General features: G+C 48.0%; 2 protein-coding genes across 2 annotated transcripts in view; both read right to left on the bottom strand.

The window, feature by feature from the left end:
• The window catches only part of MYD88 (myeloid differentiation primary response 88), a 17,980-nt gene extending 16,788 nt beyond the window's left edge, over window positions 1–1,192 (bottom strand). Inside the window, exon 1 of the mRNA XM_010006006.1 lies at window positions 1,177–1,192. Coding sequence (XP_010004308.1) covers window positions 1,177–1,192 — 16 coding nt within the window. The remainder of the gene's footprint in view (window positions 1–1,176) is intronic.
• A 1,494-nt stretch (window positions 1,193–2,686) lies between these two features.
• LOC104396188 (cryptochrome DASH-like) overlaps window positions 2,687–18,645 on the bottom strand; it is a 49,855-nt gene continuing 33,896 nt past the window's right edge. Inside the window, exons 6-15 of the mRNA XM_010006005.1 lie at window positions 18,005–18,153; window positions 17,584–17,672; window positions 15,552–15,625; window positions 13,793–13,882; window positions 11,887–11,966; window positions 10,842–10,901; window positions 9,533–9,690; window positions 5,395–5,514; window positions 4,269–4,445; window positions 2,687–2,794 (exon numbers count right to left, since the gene is read on the bottom strand). Of these exons, the coding sequence (XP_010004307.1) occupies window positions 2,687–2,794; window positions 4,269–4,445; window positions 5,395–5,514; window positions 9,533–9,690; window positions 10,842–10,901; window positions 11,887–11,966; window positions 13,793–13,882; window positions 15,552–15,625; window positions 17,584–17,672; window positions 18,005–18,153 (1,105 nt within the window). The remainder of the gene's footprint in view (window positions 2,795–4,268; window positions 4,446–5,394; window positions 5,515–9,532; window positions 9,691–10,841; window positions 10,902–11,886; window positions 11,967–13,792; window positions 13,883–15,551; window positions 15,626–17,583; window positions 17,673–18,004; window positions 18,154–18,645) is intronic.

The raw sequence follows: 18,645 nt of genomic DNA, 5'->3' as shown, positions 1-18,645 counted from the left end.
AGCCTTCCCCCTTTTTTCGTTTCTTCCGCTCCCCGGCTCGCCCCGCCCGACGCCTCATCCCGCCCCTTCCCCGAGCCCGGACCGCCCAGACGGGGGCCCCGCTTGTCCCAGGGGAGCTCCAGGAACCCCGCTTGTCCCAGGGCAGCTCCAAGAACCCCGCTTGTCCCAGGGCAGCTCCAGGAACCCCGCTTTCCCCGCTCCCTGTCCCCGCAGCCCCCGCCCCGTCCCGTCCCCGCTGCTTTTCCTCCCTTCCCGGACCAGGCGCCGGGCTGGGACAAGGCAGGGATGGATGGCAGTGGGTGCCAGCCCCTCAGGATCAACACGGAGGTGCTCATCCGGAGGGTGGAGGCAGCCCCTGGATGCTCCTGCCCTCCCCTGTCTCCTGGGAGGAATGACAATCAATCCCCCCCCCCCCAGCCCAATACCTGGGGTGGTGGCCCAAAAGGGGGTGATACCAGGACTTACCACAAGTCCCCAGATCTGCCAAGTTCTGGGGCCTGCACAAGTGGTGGAAAACACCAGGATATTACATCCCCTGAGCTAGGCTGAAAGGGAAAAGTACCTGAGAAAAGGAGCCTATAAATAGCAATTGTGAGACCCTCTGAGCTCCCCAGGAGGGCAGCAGGCTGTGACCAGCATCCCCTCCAGCTGTGACCAGCATCCCCTCCAGCTGTGACCAGCATCCCCTCCAGCTGTGATGCCTCTCAGGGTCACAAACTCCTCCAGGACTCTCTGCCAACACAGCTGAAGAGAAGGGCAGGGCAAGATCCACCTCCTCAGGCCTCAAATACTGCCCGCTGAGCAATTTCAATGTGTTTTGTTTACTCCACACTCCAGGGGGGAAATGAACTCCAGGCTGGCCCCTTCCATCCAGCTCTAGGCTGAAAGGGAAAAGTACCTGAGAAAAGGAGCCTATAAATAGCAATTGTGAGACCCTCAGCTGTGACCAGCATCCCCTCCAGCTGTGACCAGCATCCCCTCCAGCTGTGATGCCTCTCAGGGTCACAAACTCCTCCAGGACTCTCTGCCAACACAGCTGAAGAGAAGGGCAGGGCAAGATCCACCTCCTCAGGCCTCAAATACTGCCCGCAGAGCAATTTCAATGTGTTTTGTTTACTCCACACTCCAGGGGGGAAATGAACTCCAGGCTGGCCCCTTCCATCCAGCTCTACGTACCTCTGGGCTTCAACATACACGTTTGCCTTCCCAGGTGTGGGTGTCAACACATCTGACTGGACAAAAACATTCTGTCTATGTTGTCCACGTTTCCTTTTTACCTAAGTACATGTATATTTTTTATTTGGGATGCCCTGTAGTAAGTTGGTGTGAACCTTGTCATTCTCAAATCTGTAATTAAGATGCTGTTTTAATTATAACCCGTTCTACTGAATGACCTTCCTACTCTTTAAATGGATTAATAATTAAGTGCTGCTAATATATTCAACCTGTTGATCTATCTCACGTGATCAATACATCTGGAATGGCTGCTAAATCATAATGGTGTCCCTTAATCCATGACCCTGGCTTGAGGCCAGGCTGGCCCTGAAGGAGGTGAGCAGCTCTGGTTTGCTGCTGAGTCCTTCAGCCCTTCTCCATCCTTAATGGAGCCATGGGGCAGCCCCAGACAAGGGCACACAGGACCCATGGTGTGGGTCAAGGGAGACACTTCTGCCACAGAGGGAACCAGTGCTGTCCCTGAAGCTGTTTTCCTCTGTTACCCCACAAAATCACCCCATGATGGTTGCATGACTGTCCAGCCCCCCAACACAACAAATGGCAAGATTATAACATGGCCCTGGCAGGGGCGTGTGTTCAAAATCACTTGATTTCTCTCCTTTTTGGTAGAATAACTTGTTTTTATGTTCCATGTCGGTTCTTTCCTCAGTCCACTCCTCAACCTTTCTACCCAAGTAAAGATATAAGATAATCACAGTGTTAACTCTTTTAACAGAGGCCCAAATGGATCCCTAGTGGTGATAAATCCAGAGCCATGTCCTGTCTACACAGTAAAAGAATGTCCCCTGAAGTCTCACTCTGTGGATCTCTGTGGAAATGAGGAGGAGAAAATATTCCAGTAGCAAAGCTTTTAATTACCTAATGACTGGTAAGTTTTAAAGCTTTAAAACACAGAAAATTAGCATAAGAAAGTTCACTAGAACGAGTTCTGTCTGCACACCTGCCACATAAACCATCTGCTCTGGTTTGTAAAGAGAGGTAGAAATTTAGCTGTAACAGCTGTAAGCACCAGTGCAGAGGAAAAGGCACTGGAAAAGCAACCACCCCTCCTCCAGACAGAAAGGCCATGGCATTTTGGTTAATTAACATTAGATAGACAGCCCCTTTCAAGCAAAGGCCTTTAGAGAGTTGAGAGTGATAATAAACTTTGCATGGGTGTCAGACTCTTGGCACTGAAGGGCAGCCACTGCTGGAGAGAGATGAGCCTAAGGGCTCACAGCACCAGCCTGAAGTACCAAAAGCAGAAACCAAAGATCCCATCATCACAATCCATGCTGATACACAGCCTCCAAATATCAATGTCCAGCTCCTGACCCTTGGAACACTGAAGAGGCAGATCCCTAGTTACTGTCCTGTGTCCAGACTTGTCTCATTGTCTTGGCTGAAGGAGATGAACTGGTACCTTCAGCAGTGAGAGCACTTCTCCAGCATGCACCTGGGACAGCCTTCATCACACATCTTTCTTGGGAGAGAAGTAGAAATCTATCCCTCTGCCCTTGTGCTGCATTGGTGTGTGTGCAGGTCCTCTCCTGCCCCTGGGATGGGGACATCTTCCCTGCTGCAAATGGAAGGTGAACAGGGAGATATTTAAGGGTGCTGAAGAGTGAACCTGATGACAAAGCAGCAGGATTAATTGCAAAAATGTGCAGGTGGAACTTCCACCCTCAGGTCTGCAAGAAGTGGGGAAGGCCTGAGAGGCACAGCACTAGGCCTGGATGTAGGAAACTGGAACAGTAAGATGTGGGCTTGTATCTTCAAAGGTATTTTGGGGGAGCTGAGGGGAGAGGTTCTTCTTCAGGTCTGAGTAACGCTGGGCCAACAACCCCTCCTGGGAATATCTTAATTTCACAAGCACAGTGAGGCAGTGCAGGCCCCACAGAGCCCTGGGTGAGCCAGAAAGTTGATCAAAATGGAACTCCAGACAGACAGAGGAGCTTTTTGGGTTCAAATTTCATCACTGCCTCAAACCAATGTCTCACTGAAGGGCTCCTTCAGAGTCCTTTCTCTAACCTCAGATGCACTTTTAAGCAGAGGGTAATAATCCAGGCCCTTCAACAGCATGGCTGGAAGCAGAAGACTTTGCTTCTTCAAAACTTCCCACTCATGGCAAAGGAATCTGGCCTGAGAAACGTGCTACTGCACCTTGGGATTAAAACCCCAAATGGAGATGTGCTTCATCCTTTATTGAACATCACATGACAACTACATTTGAGCCTCCATAAAATATCCTTGCTTGGGAGGAGGCAGGGAGGGTGCACGGGGGAAGACAAAATGTTGAAAATCCCTTGAAATACACAACCATTGGTTGCACCCATTTCCTCCTTCCTTTCCAGCTCCTCTACCACTGACCCCCAAAGACCAACAGATCACTTTCCCTCCATATCCATCTCCTGACACCAGCAGCCCAGTCAGCAGATTCAAGTCTTGACATGTCACAGGATCCACACCTTGATCTGTCCCCATTCTAATGGGCTGATACACCCAGAAAAGCCAAGTGCAAGGGCCAGTCCCTGATTTTATCATAGAATGGTTTGGTCTTGTGGACTCCAGTTGGAATGCACTCATATATGGTAGGAGTACTTATAAAACAGTAAACAAAATATGCACAGGTTCATTCTTCAGCCCTAAAGCCAACTGGCCTGGCACAGTTTATGCCCATATGATCTGGGGTGGCTTTGTCAAGACTGTATTTTGTGACAGTCCTCAGCACATGGTACCCTCAAATTGTCCTTGGACAAGGTTCTGGAAGGTGCTTGTTTGCCCTGGCTGGGGAATACACTAACAGTGTAACTGTCTGGATGACAGGAGGTTGGTTCTTGGGCCTCAAGACCTATTTAGTTTAGTAGGACAGACACAGCTAAATAACCCTGACTGCACAGTCCCTGTGCAGAGCTGGGTCACCCTCTGCTGTCAGGCAATGTGGCTTTGCACTACAGCATTTTTTCCCTTTATCCCTAAGAAAGAAGAGCAGAACTCAGGCACAGCCAGTGCCTGGAGCCCTCCCACCCCATCTGAAACCCCCCAGTACTCACCAGCCTCTGGCTGATGTGTCTGCTCCACTCTGGGGCTGTGACGAGGGGCTGTGGGTAGATGTCACCCAGAGTTATCCCCACCTGGGAGAGAGCAGCACTGTTCAGTGCCCAAGGGGTGTGGACATCTGCTCCCTTGATGCCCTGTAGTTCTGGGACCCACAGCCGGACATAATCCCCCTGCAAACAGAACCAACAGGACAGGATCCATTCAGTAACAACCTGTAAGTGCTTCCCAGTAAGGGTCTTTCTTAACATGAAAGGAAGAAGCCTGATTTCCAGGTAAAGAAGCTGATGTACTACAACAAGTTACCTCTGTCAAGTCTTAGCCCCTCCTGTTAAACCCTCTGCTAAGGATTAGTGCCTGAAAAGAGAGACATGGATACTGGAGCTCCTCTCCCAGGCTCACTCTGCAGGCACAGGTGTTTTTTTTTGGTACAGTTCACTTGCCTATTTAGGACATAGTGAGATGAAGTCACTCCCAAAAGTCCTCTTTTTCTTTCCAGTGACTGTGAAGGAAACCAGACTGACAAGCTCAGCTGCACCCCCACTTCTGTACTTGGCAAGATGAACCCCCAGCCCTCAAATATCTCATTAATTTCACTGCTGTGTCTCCTACTGGACTAATTTCCAATTTAACCTGGATTACCTGTCAGCTACAGTGCTGAAAGGCAACACCTCCACCATGCAATGAAGCTAAGGAATAGGGTGGGAACAGGCAATCCAGTATGGGAACACTGGGTAAGCACATGGAAAGGGCGATTTATCTGCTTCCATCACTTACAGGAGCTCCCAAAGAGAAGAGCTCAGTCTCTCCTGCCACTCTGAGCTCTCCAAGAAGCTGTTCTGTGCTGAAGGAAATGGCTGTGTGAGATACTGACAGGGTGTGTCTGTTGCCCGGAAGAAGTGGTGATGACACACTGAACACACAGCCCAACAGCAGGGCAGGGAGGGCACAGAAAGCACCAGCAGGCTGGAAACCTCACAACTTCCTGTACAATGAGGCACCTGCCTGACTCTTAGCAAGTAGATCATGGAGCTGCTCTGGCAGCAGCGTCCACACAGCAGGTTGATCTTCCCTGTTCCCTCTGTTCCCTGCTTTGCTGCGCGACAACCAAACAAGACTCACGTTCCCGTCGTAATCCAGGCCTTGCTTAACCATGTTAAACTTCCTGTTGTCCCGTGGGTCGTTGCCAACACCAGCACTGTATAACCAGTTGCCATAGTTGCTACACACGTCGTAATCCACCTTGAGAAGAGAGGAAGAAAACTGTAAGAGGAGCTGGGCTGGCTCTCGTTGAAACTTCCCTCCCCTTATCTCAAGGGGAAAATTCCTTGCATGGGAATCAATCTGGTGACACTGGAGTAGTCAGAGCTCTCCCATGTAGGTACAGCCATCTAGCTCAGAAGAGGACCAACTGTTTTGTACAGTTGGGATCAGCTTCCCAGGCCACTTCACTTCATGGTCCTTAGGTCAATGAGATAGGTAAAGTCCAACCAAAGTCCCTCTCAATTTCCCTTCTAAAAAAAAATCCTTCTCTCTCTGCCATCATCTGGCAGACTTCATGACAACTAGTCCTAGCTCTTCTGAGTGCTTGAATTCCAAGAAACAGTAGCCCAGTATATTTCAAATATGAGAGAAAAATGGGCCACAAAAATGATCAGAGGGCTGGAGCACCTCTCCTACCAAGACAAGCTGAGAGAGCTGGGATTATTCAACCTGGAGAGGAGAAGGCTCCAGGGAGACCTTATAGCAGCCTTTCAGTACATGAAGGAGCTATAGGAAAGCTTGGGAGGGACTGTTTACAAGGGCATGGAGTGATAGGACAAGGGGAAATAGTCTTAAAGTAGAGCAGGGTAGATTTAGATTGGATATCAGGAGGAAGTTCTTTACTATGAGGGTGATAAAGCAATGGAACAGGTTGCCCAGAGAGATGGTGGAGGCCCCATCCCTGAAAACATACCCAGGAGGCAGCACATGATCCAGTTATTCTACATCTAAACAAATAAAAAGCTCTCAAGGATGTTTATGTAAAATGGAGCAAGGCTCCTGAAACAGGCACAAATGAGAACAGGATACAGTTCAACAGGCTCTTCAGCTGGGCAGGGTGGCTTAAATCCTACATCAGAAGCTTTCTAGTTGTAGGGCAATTCAAACCCAGCTCAGGAGGGGAGTGGCAGTGAGAGCAAATAGGGCGTGGGATCTGAGCTGAGGTGTTTGGGTTGCAAAACCAGTTGCAGCACTTTGCAAAGACACCTCCCTGAGCAGCTTCAGTGCTGACCTCCCTCCCCTGCAGCTGCAGCAACAACCATGCCACACAGCCCTGTTTCCAAAACCTCAGTCACTCCAAGTGGGGAGCTCTACGTGTCCAGAGGGCACAGGGGAATGGGATAAGTTGCCTTCCCCTTTCTCTGCAAGGCCAGCAAGAGCTGGGGTCGGGATGATCAAGATCTCATTGTGCTCCAGGCTTCCCCTTCCCAGTACCTCCTCCAGCTGGTGAGATAAGGAGGAGAAGAAAGATGCCATTGGAGGCCTGATTGGGGGATTAACACACAGGAAAGGTGAGGGCAAATCCCAAGGGGGACTGGAGGAGGCAGGCTCATTTCCCCCTCAGCCTTGCCCCTTCCTGGCATTCTCTTCTTTTTGTTTCTCTCCATTTCCTTGGGGCCTGACATGGTGAATGAAATCATAGCTGAGATATTCTCTGGTCAGAACACCAGAGGTCCCTGGCAAGTTGCAGAGAGTTTCCCTTAGTGCCCCTGCTGTCTATTGTGGATGACAAACACCCTTTTCTTCACATGCAAACTGGGGAAAGCTGGGGAGGGGCTTTTCACCAGAGAGGGTGATGATAGGACAAGAAGTAATGGTTTTAAACTGAAGGAGGGGATATTCAGGTTAGACATCACAAAGAGGTTCTTCTCTAAGAGGATAGGAACAGGCTGCCCAGGGAAGTTGTGGAAGCCCCATCCCTGGAGGTGTTCAAGGGCAGGTTGGATGAGGCTTGTGCAGCCTGGTCTAGGGGAAAGTGTCTCTGCCCATGCAGGGGGTTTGGAACCTTATGATCTTTAAAGTCCCTTCCAACCTTCACCATTCTATGATTCTGTGATAAACATTCTGTAAACCTTTGCTAGGAGTATCAGAGATGGAAAAATGCATTGCTTTTCCTTTTTGGAGGCAAGTGGGACCAGTTTCTGTTCTGAACTGGTCCCTTATTCTGGAGCTATCTCTCCAACATCAAACTGGTATCTCCTGTATCTTACATGGGAATGTCACCAAGTTAACGAAACAGTGCTGTCAAGCAATACATCAGTGTGGCACAGGCTGAAGGAAGGGACAGAAAGGCACAAAGATCAGCCTGTGCCATGACAGCATCTGGGGCTTCCCAAGATGAAAGGGCTAGTGCAGAGTGCCAAATCTTGCTTCCAGCAAGGCTGGTAACATTCATGCCCATATGAAGCAAGGTAAGTAACGTGGGGAGTGTCTTTCCAGGTTTTCCTCACTTGGGGAATAGGAAGTGGAATCTCCCATGGCCCTTTGAGTCTGACTGCAAAGTGAACCAAGCTCCTATCTGAGGGAGGGAGGCAAGGCTGCCTGCTCATCAGAGCAAAACCTAAATTTCTGGCTCCCAGCTCTCAATCAGCTGGGGACTCTGAGTAGGAGGTTTGCCTGCACGTGGAGGAGTTGCCCTCTCTGTGAAATGAAGTCACCTTTGTAACTGCTCTGAAAGCCATAGTTGATGGCACCCATCAAAAGCCAGATAATGCAAAACATCCAAAATGGTCCTAGAGGCTCACTCTGCAGGACAGGAACATGTAGATACCTCTGTGCATTTGTGTGTGCTGTACCATTGTTCTGGTGAGCCACTGGTGTCACATACCATGCACTCAGGCTACCCTGAAAGGCAGTTCCTGCTTGGCCATTCACTGCTGCAAAGCTTAGGGCACACAGGGTATCAGCTATCTTGTACAACTCACTGAAACTGCAAAAAAATGCTCTCAGGGAAAGATTTTCCACCCCAAATTCCATCCATGTTATGAAGGATAAGGCCACTAATTTTCCAATACAAGTTCTCTGGTGCTCTTGCTCTTATCTGGGGAAGCATCACTGCATGGACCTGCCAACACCACTTTCTGGAGGATCCTACAGAAGTCCTGCACCATGTTACTGTGCAAGCCACCAGTGCTCACAGAACTGGTGTGAGTTCCAGTGATGGGAAGAGCACCCAGATCTTCTTATAGATCTCCACAGACAAAGCCAAGCCAGACCCCAGCTCCAAGGAGGCTCAAAAAAAAATTAAAAATAATAAAAATTACAGTTACAAAAAAGGCTCTTTAATTGCAGACAAAGGTGAGGAGACTGGGCTTTCTCTGTACCTCCAGCCATCTTAGTGAGTAGAGAGTTTCCTGATTACCAGTAGCCTCTTATATCCCACAGACAAGATCTTTACTGTGAGGCTGATACTAGTACTTAGTCTTTTTCCACCTGCAGCATTCAGTCTGGTTAAGAACAAATGCCAATTCACTTCCTTCAGAATTGGTTTTCACCACTCAGCATGATGGTCTGATGGTCACTTCATCAGCATCACCAGAGGTAATGGCAGCCAAGCAAAGCCACACAGAGCCTGTGCCTCTGAGCTGGGGACTGCCAGCCTGTGCAGACCTTCCTAGGAAGAAGCTATGGGGACTGAGGAGCAACCCACCTATTTAACTGAGCTTGGAAGGCTGCTCATTGGCATGTGAGGAAAAGAACCCAGTGGGCAGGGAGGCCTGACTCACCAGAATGAAGAAGGATGCCTCCAGCCAGGGTGGAGCTCTCTGGATGCTGATCCAGCTATTGTCCCAACTCGCCCTTGACTAGATGAACTCGATGTCCACAGCCATCAATGCAAAGCCACTGTGCCAGCACTGGCTCCAGTGGCCAGAATGCTTTTCTTTTTATGTTCTATTTCTGGGCTGTGCCCCTCCCCAGCCTCTGGGGTGAGCAATTGGCACATTGTTAACTTGAAAGTTTTCTCAAGTGTGACAGATCTCTGGCTAAAACACTACATGGAGGATCAAGATCATCACTGCTAAGTCCCTAGCTACATCTTGGTTGCTGTAGCACCACTGAGGCATAACTCCCTTATCTTCTTGAGCTTTGGGAGGTGCATGCCATGCCAGCAGAATATACGTGCCTGAAAATTACTGATCACGTTCCATACCCTTCCTTACTAGGCAGAGCTGTGCAGGGAGCACAAACTCAAGACACACAGAGAGTTAAGTCTTACCAGCAGGTGTTCAAACCATTCTGCCCCCATCCTCCAGTCCAGCCCCAGATCCTTGGTGAGGAAGCTGGCGACGTTCTGCCGCCCTCTGTTCGACATGAAGCCCGTCGCTGCCAGCTCTCGCATGTTGGCATCAACAAAGGGAACCCCTGTTCTGCCCTCTGCAAAGACAAAAGGAGCCCCTGTTCTGCCCTCTGCAAAGACAAGAGCCAGTGCTGGGATGTGATGGCACTTCTGGACACTCCTAAACCAACCCGTGGTTGTGCACTCGCAGTCATCCAAGCAGGTAAGACGGTGCCGAGCGTAGAGAGGCAGGAAGAGGTTTAGCTGGTGTGAAGCTACTAAGATCCACTAGGAAATAAATGGGAAATTAGACTGAAAATTAACAGGAGGAGAATCCTTGGCAAGAAAAAAACAACAACAAAAAAACCACAACAAAAACAAACAACAAGGAGCAGAAAAGTCTAAGGCTGGAAAACAACCAGGTGGATCGCAGGCAATTTTGCAGAGCAAAAACAAATATACAAAGAATAGTTAGATGGGCTAAGAGCAGAAACATTCTTGACAGGTGGCTAACACCAGAGATGGATATACTGGGCAAGCCCCCAAGGGCTAGCACCTGAAAAGTAGAGAGCTGTGTCTGTTGTTAAGGAAAAGATGTGTTGTACCTGTGTGCAAATGGACACACGTGGGAAGAAAGACACATAGGGGTGTATTTCACTGATTCTGATGCTTTAATGTTAGTCTGGTTTAATTTGAAATACACTTGCTATTCATGTGATACCAAAATTTAAAAAGCTAAAGAAAATCAAGGATATTAAAAGGTTAAATATGTGATTTGTTCACAATTAAAGATGTGATTTATTCATAATTAGAGATGTGATTTATTCTAAGGTTGTTTTAACTTTTTAACCAAAACCAACTGGAAGAAAAATTCAGCATTGATAGGAAGGGCTGGTCAGCCTGTGTGTGACTAAACAGAAGGGACCAACAGGTCATTAACACTTTCACCAGGACAGGAGAATCTAACTGCAGTGCACCTCACAAAGCATCTAGCAGCCAGACAAGAGCCTGGCCATTCATGATACCCCTTGGGCCTGCTCCTGTGGGGTACTCAGTCTCAGAAGGGAAGCCAAGCACCCTGCACTCACACCCAACCAAGGGGCTGGATTCTTGTTTGGTGGTAACAGTTTAAACGACAGGGCCTGATCACAGTGACAGTTCCCCTACAAACACCTGTTAGGACACATGCTAGCAGGGCAGACACCAGGAAACCAAAAGCACAATTAGCCAAACCTGTGGTTTTACTGACCTTTCCAACAGTCAAAGAGCTGAAGGTCCTTTTTCCAGGGGATCTCTTTACTTTGAAGCCCTGTTGAGGAAAAAAAAAGAACTGCTAATGAAGACAAAGCTGATGCAAGCAGTTATTAATCACACAATGCCAGCCAGAGGCACCTTGCTTGACACAAGATGTTAGGGTGAAGCCCTCTCAGTGCTATTACAAACGAGGCACGTTCCTTCTGCAAAGGTTCAGAGATGATCCATTCCTCCTTTCAGGTGTTGCAAAAGGGGTGTCTTGTGTACAGGGAGGATGCTCAACCCCTAATAAATTCTGATTCTTTGTTTTATTGGCATTTGCTCTTTTTAAATTAAAAACTACTCCGACCTCACAAGGGGCCAGAGATGTGCTCTGGCCCCGAGTGCAGAGATAGTATTTTCTTAAAAAACTTGTCAGTTTTACTCCATGTCAATGTTTATCTGAAATCTGTTTCTGCAGCAGATACTAAACTTAGAATTACCTGGCAGAAGCCCCCAGTAACACTTTGCTCCTGGAGGGTAGGAACAGGTGAGGGGGGTGACTTTATATTTGCAGGGGTTTGTGGCAATGACAGTCCTCTGTAGAGTGGACTGGAGGCAGCAGGGATGACTCAGCTCTGGCTCCAAACAGCTCAATTTAGGCCCATGTTGGTTCTTGGGATTCACACTGCTAGGCTGGTTCCTGCACCAGATTCTCTGGTGAGCTTGGGCAAGTCTGAAGCCTGGATTCTGTCCAAAAGTGGAGTGTCTCCGGAAACAGCATCTTTACTCTTATTGTGCTGCTGTTTCCCACTGACACGTGTTAATAACACTTCCCATGTCCAATCAGACTCTGGGCAAAAGACTCAGCATCTACAGAGTGTCCAGCACTGTGGTGTTGAGGCTCTTCTTGTGGTAAGAGCAAGTCCTCAGCAACATCCCAAGGTGGTGACACAAGCACTATGAGAAGCACATTGGCACAACACAATGCTGACAGCCTTTTCTCTCACTTCCCTTGCAGTAAGACTGTACCTTTTCCAAACAAGGTGATCCATACACACCTCTTGATGAGAAAATCCTGTTGCCATACTTCAGGGCCACAAATCGAAAGTAATCCCTCCACAGCAGTTCAAACAAGACCCTAAAACACAAAGCCATGTCTGTATTTCACTGATAAAAGCTCAGATAAAATGACTGGATTAGGATTTTGCTTCCTCAGCACCCATTGTTAACACCCTGAGCTTCATGCACAAGGAGCAATTTCACAAACCTTCCCATGATACCAGTCCTTGCCCCAAGCCTGCTTCTCCAGCTTGCACTTGCACAGTGAAACCAAACTGCATTAATCCCTTGGGAAGCTCTCCTGAACTTGGGAGCAGGAGCGGAATTTCAGGAAACCTGTTTTCTCAACAGTCCCTAGTGGGATGTAGTCCTCCAAAGAGCAGGGTGAGGACCTGATTCAGCCCCACACTCCGGCAGAAGCAAGCATGTCAACACATTTCTAGGAGCTCTGCCTTGATTTAAGTGATAAACTTTGGAAGGGGCTTAAAGCACCTTTCAAAACTGGGTTTGCAGAGGTCTAGCTCATGAGCTCAGGTGCTAGGCCTGCAGAAAATAGACACATTTTTATAAAAACTCTTCTAGTGCTTCTTATCAACAATGGCACCTCAGCCTCTGAGACCTGCTGCAGTTCTCTCTGGTATATTGGGAATACTCTGCTCAGCTGATTTGTAGGATGAGAAGATCTTTCTGGAAAACCTGATTACAAAACAGGACCCTGTCCAAATGCTAACTGGTGCCAGGGTACTGAGGTTCAAGCAGTCCCTCATGTGCAGCCACCATGACCTGTACTTTTCTGTACAATTTACCTTCTTGTTTAAAATTATTTATCACTTCTAAATGCTCAGATCACCATGGCACTCCAGCTGCAGGCAGGCTGGCTGACTATTAGAAAAACATGAGTATGTTAAATTATTGAAATCTTTACTCTCTTAATTGTCTTTGAAGAAAAAATACTTCAATAAGCAAAAGGTCAATATTTTATCTGTCACTTGAAATTTAATGGAATTGAGTATTTTGGCCAGAATTGTTGGCAATATTCTGCCTGTTCTTCACCAGCCACTGTGCTGTTTTACATGTTGCAAATGTAACAAACCCATGCAAAGTTCTACAGTTTTCAAAGACTTTGTGGTTTGTTTTTTTTTCCCCCATCTATGCCTAGTGTCTGGCCAGGCTCTAACATGAACCTGCTTCTCCATAAGAGCTCCCTACCAGGCTCTAATTCACAGTGTTTGGGCTGATCACAGTGCATGAGCAAGTTCAAGGCCAGCCCAGGGATGGAGACACTGACCTCAGCTCTCCCCCAGCTTCCCTCAGGACAGCATGCAGGCAGGTGAGCAGCCAGCAGTGAGGTGAGGAAGAGCATGGGTGACAGGGCAGGATGCATTAAACCCACTTCCCAGTCCCCACTTCCCCTTCGCAGCTGAGCAATCACGGGGCCATTTGCTGGAGTGTGGCCAGAGCTCCTCCTGACACCATGTCACACAGCCACTGAGCTTTTTGGGTGAAAACCTGCTCAGTTGCTTGGTGTGAGAAACCCCTTGGCTTCTCTTTATAAATCATTCTCCTTCCTTCTCATCTAGCCCATGATAACAATACAGAGAGGGATGGTGACGATTTTCAGAGATCAGTTTTAAAAATCATAAACCACAATTTCCCAGCAATAATAATAATAATGCCAACTAGCATTACTCTTTACTTATAAAGTTCCTAAAGCCTCTGGGTGTCAAAGACAGACTAATAAATCCATGCTGAAACAGAACTGCAACACAACCCAGAGAAACCAGACAGCAGGAAAAAAAACCCACGTTAATTAAGAAGAAAGCTAACAAATCACTCTCTCCTGTGCCCGAGATACCAGCTTCCTTTTCAGAGAAAACAAACCACACTGACAGTGCAAGGTCATACCAGTATGTGCTCTCATTTGCTGTTCTCTCCTTTTCATACTTCTTGATCTGCTCATAGATGTACCGAGGAGAAATGCAGCCCAGAGCCAGCCTGAAAGCAGAAGAGTGATGTCCTGAATGTGATGCAGGACTGAGAGCTTGGCATCTGTGTGGAGGTGCAGTTTTGTGTCTAGAGTTGTCTGAAAACTTTTGCTTGGTTTGCAGTTATGCCACTGACTTCCCAAATAGCTTTAGTCAAGCGGTGTGGATTTTTTGCAACGCTGCAATCTGAGAATCAAAATCTTCCCTTTCCCAGTGCATGAATTACAGGTGTTTTCAGGCTACTGAGATAAAGAATTTTACACAAGCCTGACAAGTTTTGCCTGGAAGAATTGATCAGTTGGTGACTTCGCACACCCATGACAAACCCAGAAATGGATCCCAGATGTCAACCTCTGCACCAGCTGTCCTGGCTGTTCCACAGCCCTCCTTTCAGTACAGACCTATTTATCATGTGCCCAGGGCTCCTTTTCCTGATGTACTTTTAGTGTTGCATTTGAGCAACCACAGAAGGGAAGTGACTTGCTGAAAATCCCAGGCAGGGTAGAAAAACTAGGGACTCAAACCCAGCTCTGGCATTTCAACCCACTGGGCTCCTTCCACTTGTTCCAAATCAGCACTGTGCAAGACACAAAGAGCTTGCAGACTCCAACCCCACAGCAAAGGGTGATAAGGAATAACTTTTACCTTGATTTTTCTAGAACTGTATTTTACTGCAATTTCTCCCTAGGGCTTGTGGAAACATTTCATGTTCTGACGAATTTTGGAAAACAGGAAGATAGGAGCAGAAGAGTTTTTTCCTTAATTTGTGGCCGGTTATAACACTTAGAAATGGGCAGTATGAGATTAGAATGACTGGCTGCAATCCCAGCCAGTCTGATTTTGATGATCTGGCCGAGGAACACTTTGGGGCAGGCAGATCAGGACTGTCTGCTCTGGGCAATTGGCCAGCTTGGAAGAACAGGAGTGGAGGCCACAAATAAAGAACTTCTGCAGTGCCAGTCGTCCTGGGATCCCCAAGTGCCACCAGGTGGAGCCATCCACTGCCACCATTAAAGCAAGGTCAGCTGAAAATAAATCCTGGCCTGTAACAGCATCAAAAAATAAGTTTCATATTGCAACTCTGTCGGGAAAACACTCCAGATGCTCTCAGGATTAGGCTGAACTGGCTTCTGCTTGCTGCAGTTTCAGCCCAAAATTAACTCTGCCCCTTCCAGCCCTGGAGACTAAAACCTCTCATTAAAAGTCATCGTGTTTACCCAAACAAGAGATGCTTTTGCAATAGCAATAATCACAAGTGTCTCTTCACCCCACAGAAAAAGAGAATGGCAGTGAAGTGAGGTGACTTGCTCTGGAGTGCTCAGCAAACCAGGGCTGGATTGAGTTCTCCTCCAACCTGATCAACACACTTCTCCCCAGGCTGCTCTCAACAACTCCTGATGCACAAACCAGCACACAGCCAAAGACAAGTGGTGTGTTTCTCCAGTGTCCTGTCCACACCCCTGCACACTGGGCTCTTGGCACAGCCCTGCCACACTTCAGCAATTCCTACGTGCAGGAACCTTCCCAGGGAACCACTGCCTGGAAGCACAATAAAGAGCAGCTCTGAAGCTGCTCTACCCCAACAAAAAGGGCAAAAGGAATCACACCTAGACCTTATCCATGCCCAGTGAGCATGAGAGCAGAAAGGGAGACTCTAGTCTCACAATAAAAATCTTTACCACGGTGCAAATTTGGTTGAGTAATCCATGCCCACCAGTCCATTCCGAGTCTCCTTGTAAGATGCAACCAAGTTCTGTGTGAGCAAGAGAACAAAAGAGTTTTAATACTGTGGGTGCAACCTGCTAAATATGTTTTATTTCATATTGGAGCCAGGGTGATCTGGCAGGGCTGGGCTCCCTCTCATGGCTGCCGGCAAGGATTACAGAGCTGCCAAATTACTGCCTCCAGTGCACAGGAATTAATCAGGCCAGCAGTTTTCATTACAGCTCTGGGATGTGTGTCACAAGCCATGCTCCCCTTCAGCCTGTAGCACAATTCTTTCTCTGAGCACTATGAACCTGGCTGTGCTGCTGCCAGCCTGACTCTGGATCAATAATCCACTTACAAGCAGCAGTGGGACTGGTGGCTGGTTCCCTTCCCATGTGGCTGCTGGTTTGGATGCAAGAACCACAGTGTCCAACAGTACCCAACACTCTGCTGCAGTAACCCTGATCACTGTCACTTCTGGGCCACCCACATTTACAGCAGAGTGTAGATCTTCCATCTTCTGAGCACTGACAGGGCAGAGGACATAAGGAAGCCTGATCACCCTCTGATCCCCTGGGCTGCACAGGTTACAGTTGCTAAAGGGCTGTTCTGGCTCACATCTACATAACAAAACCACAGGAACAGGTTTTCCAGCACTGATTGCATTAATGCTTGACTAAAAGTAGAAGCTATGCAACTTATACTGGTTTTGGCTGGGATAGTAAATTTTCCTCATAGTAGCTTGCACAGGGCTGAGTTTTGGATCTGTGCTGAAGTGTTGATAACAGAGGGATGTTTTTGTCATTGCTGAGCAGGGCTTAGACAGCCTCAAGGCCTTTGCTGCTCCTCAACCACCCCAATAAGCAAGCTCAGCACATCAGACATCATGCTCAGCAACAGAAAGCTGGAGGAAGAAGGAGGGAAAGGGGGGATGTTTGCAATTATGGTGTTTGCCTTCCCAAGTAACCCTAACACGTGATGGAGCCCGGCTTTCCTGGAAATGACTAAACATCTGATCACTGATGAGAAGCAGTGAAACAATTCCTTATTTTGCTTTGCCTGTGTGCACAGCCTTTGCTTTACCTATTAAACTGTTTTTATGTCAACCCACAAGTTTTCCCTCTACCCTTCTGATTCTCTCCTCCACCCCACTGGCAGGGAGTGAGGGAGCAGCTGCGTGGGGCTGAGCTGCTGGCTGGGGTGAGACCACAACAATGCTCCCCAACAGCAAGGGAATGCAGGAACGTGGGTAGCACTGGGGAGAAAGAATTCCCTGGGGAACATCCCAGTGAGCATGCTGGGCACAGCAGACTTCTTACTCCCTTTACCCAAAAAGTTGCACAGGATCTGATGCTGTAGGAAATGAGCACTCATATCTTTGTCTAAACTCACAGCAAGTGAATTTAAGGTAGTTTCACAAATGAGACCAGGGAAAGGTTCAAAGATGGCCAGGATGTACTGATGAAATGCAGTGAGCAGCTGTGTCACTCAAACAAAGAGAAGAAGAAGTAGCTGTAATTATGGGCTGCAAGTTTTTAAACCAGACCACTAGGAACCTCCTACTGTTTATAACTGTGGGCAGTAGCTTTAGTCAGTTGTTCCTCACCCCAATTACAAGTGCAGCCCTTCAGGCCACTTTTCACTCCTCCAAAATGGAGAAACTACATGGCTGCTGACATGGGACATGACAGTAGAAAGGGCAGATCAAGTTAAAGGAGCCAAAAAATTGTGCCAGTTCCCAAAAGCTGATGGAAAAAAAGACTTAATAAGAGGGATGGCCACTAAACTACGTTCCTAAGTATTTGGCTTGCATTCCCAGATCCTGGATTATTTCTTTTTGATTCTTTGTCTCTCTGAAAAACTGATATAAGGCTGATTCCCTCCTCTGTAAAGTGTTATACAGGAGATAAGGCAATATTATGGGGAAGTGAAATAGCAGCCTCACCCACTTGCACAGCCATAGGGACAAGGGGGAGGATGCAGACAAGGAAATGTAAGAGTTACCGTGTCCCAAAAATAATACTGCAGTCTCATTAAAGCCTGGGTCTCTCCTCCACTGCAGGGGAAGGCTGTTCGTGGATCAGTCACAGGATCTGCCATATAAAACACCATCACCTTGTTACCCTGCTGGAAAACATCTCAGAGGCTTAAAATCTAGTGCAGCAGTAGGGATGTCTGCTTAGGGGAAATAAGAGACTTGTCTTTCTTTGAAACAAGGGGCACATTAAAAACTGCTGGTTAAGAGGATGTTTTCCACTTGGAGGAGGTCAGCTCCTCCACACAGGAAATTTACTTTTATTTGCTGTATGAGGGAACAGAGGTTTAGTCACAGTTTGAAGAGCAACCACCTGCCTCCACGCAAGATTCTCAGCGACATCTCTAAGTAGGATTTCATGGCAGCAACTGCCCAATGAAGTTTCCTTACCCTTCTGTCCCAAATCCTCCATTGTAGGGATACACCCTTCTTCCAGCCCTGGAGGCAGAGGCTTTAGCTGATCTGCCACCGGCAGGGTTGGCCGGACCTTCACCTGAGATTCCACCGCTTTTCGGAAGTGGGTGTAGACATCAGGCAACCTGCAGGGATACAGACCAGGCACATCTCCACTTGTACATTGCCTGGCACAAGGCAGGTAGATGCCCCCGGGGGTAGCAGCAATCACAAGTTCAGTCCTTGCCCCAGTTTCTTTCCCTGATGTGCCTTTTCAGTTTAAGGTGTGTCTTGATGGGGCAACCCCTGAGGGTCAGATTTATCTCCCCCAGCTTCCCATTATCTACAGGGCTAGCCTCAACCTAAAAATGTGCAACCTCCTGCTGCCTTTTCAGGCATTTTATGGCCTGACTCTTCTGCCCTATTTTGTACATTTTCTACAGGACACTGTGAATCACTCAACTCCATCAACTACACCTCAAGCAACTGTTGAGAGAGCCATGAAGAGCCCACACACAAAGAGCTACTGTCATAAGCAGCTGCATTTAGCCAGAGGGGGTAATGGAGGAATCAGTCACACTCACTAGGACACAGCACTGCAGACTGAGTATCCAAACTGAGCTGGTGGAAAGGGAAAG

The sequence above is a fragment of the Chaetura pelagica genome, unplaced genomic scaffold (assembly GCF_000747805.2).
Source record: "Chaetura pelagica isolate M959 unplaced genomic scaffold, ChaPel_1.0 scaffold199, whole genome shotgun sequence".
NCBI classification, from domain to species: Eukaryota; Metazoa; Chordata; class Aves; order Apodiformes; family Apodidae; genus Chaetura; species Chaetura pelagica.
This window is presented reverse-complemented; position numbering and strand designations above follow the sequence as displayed.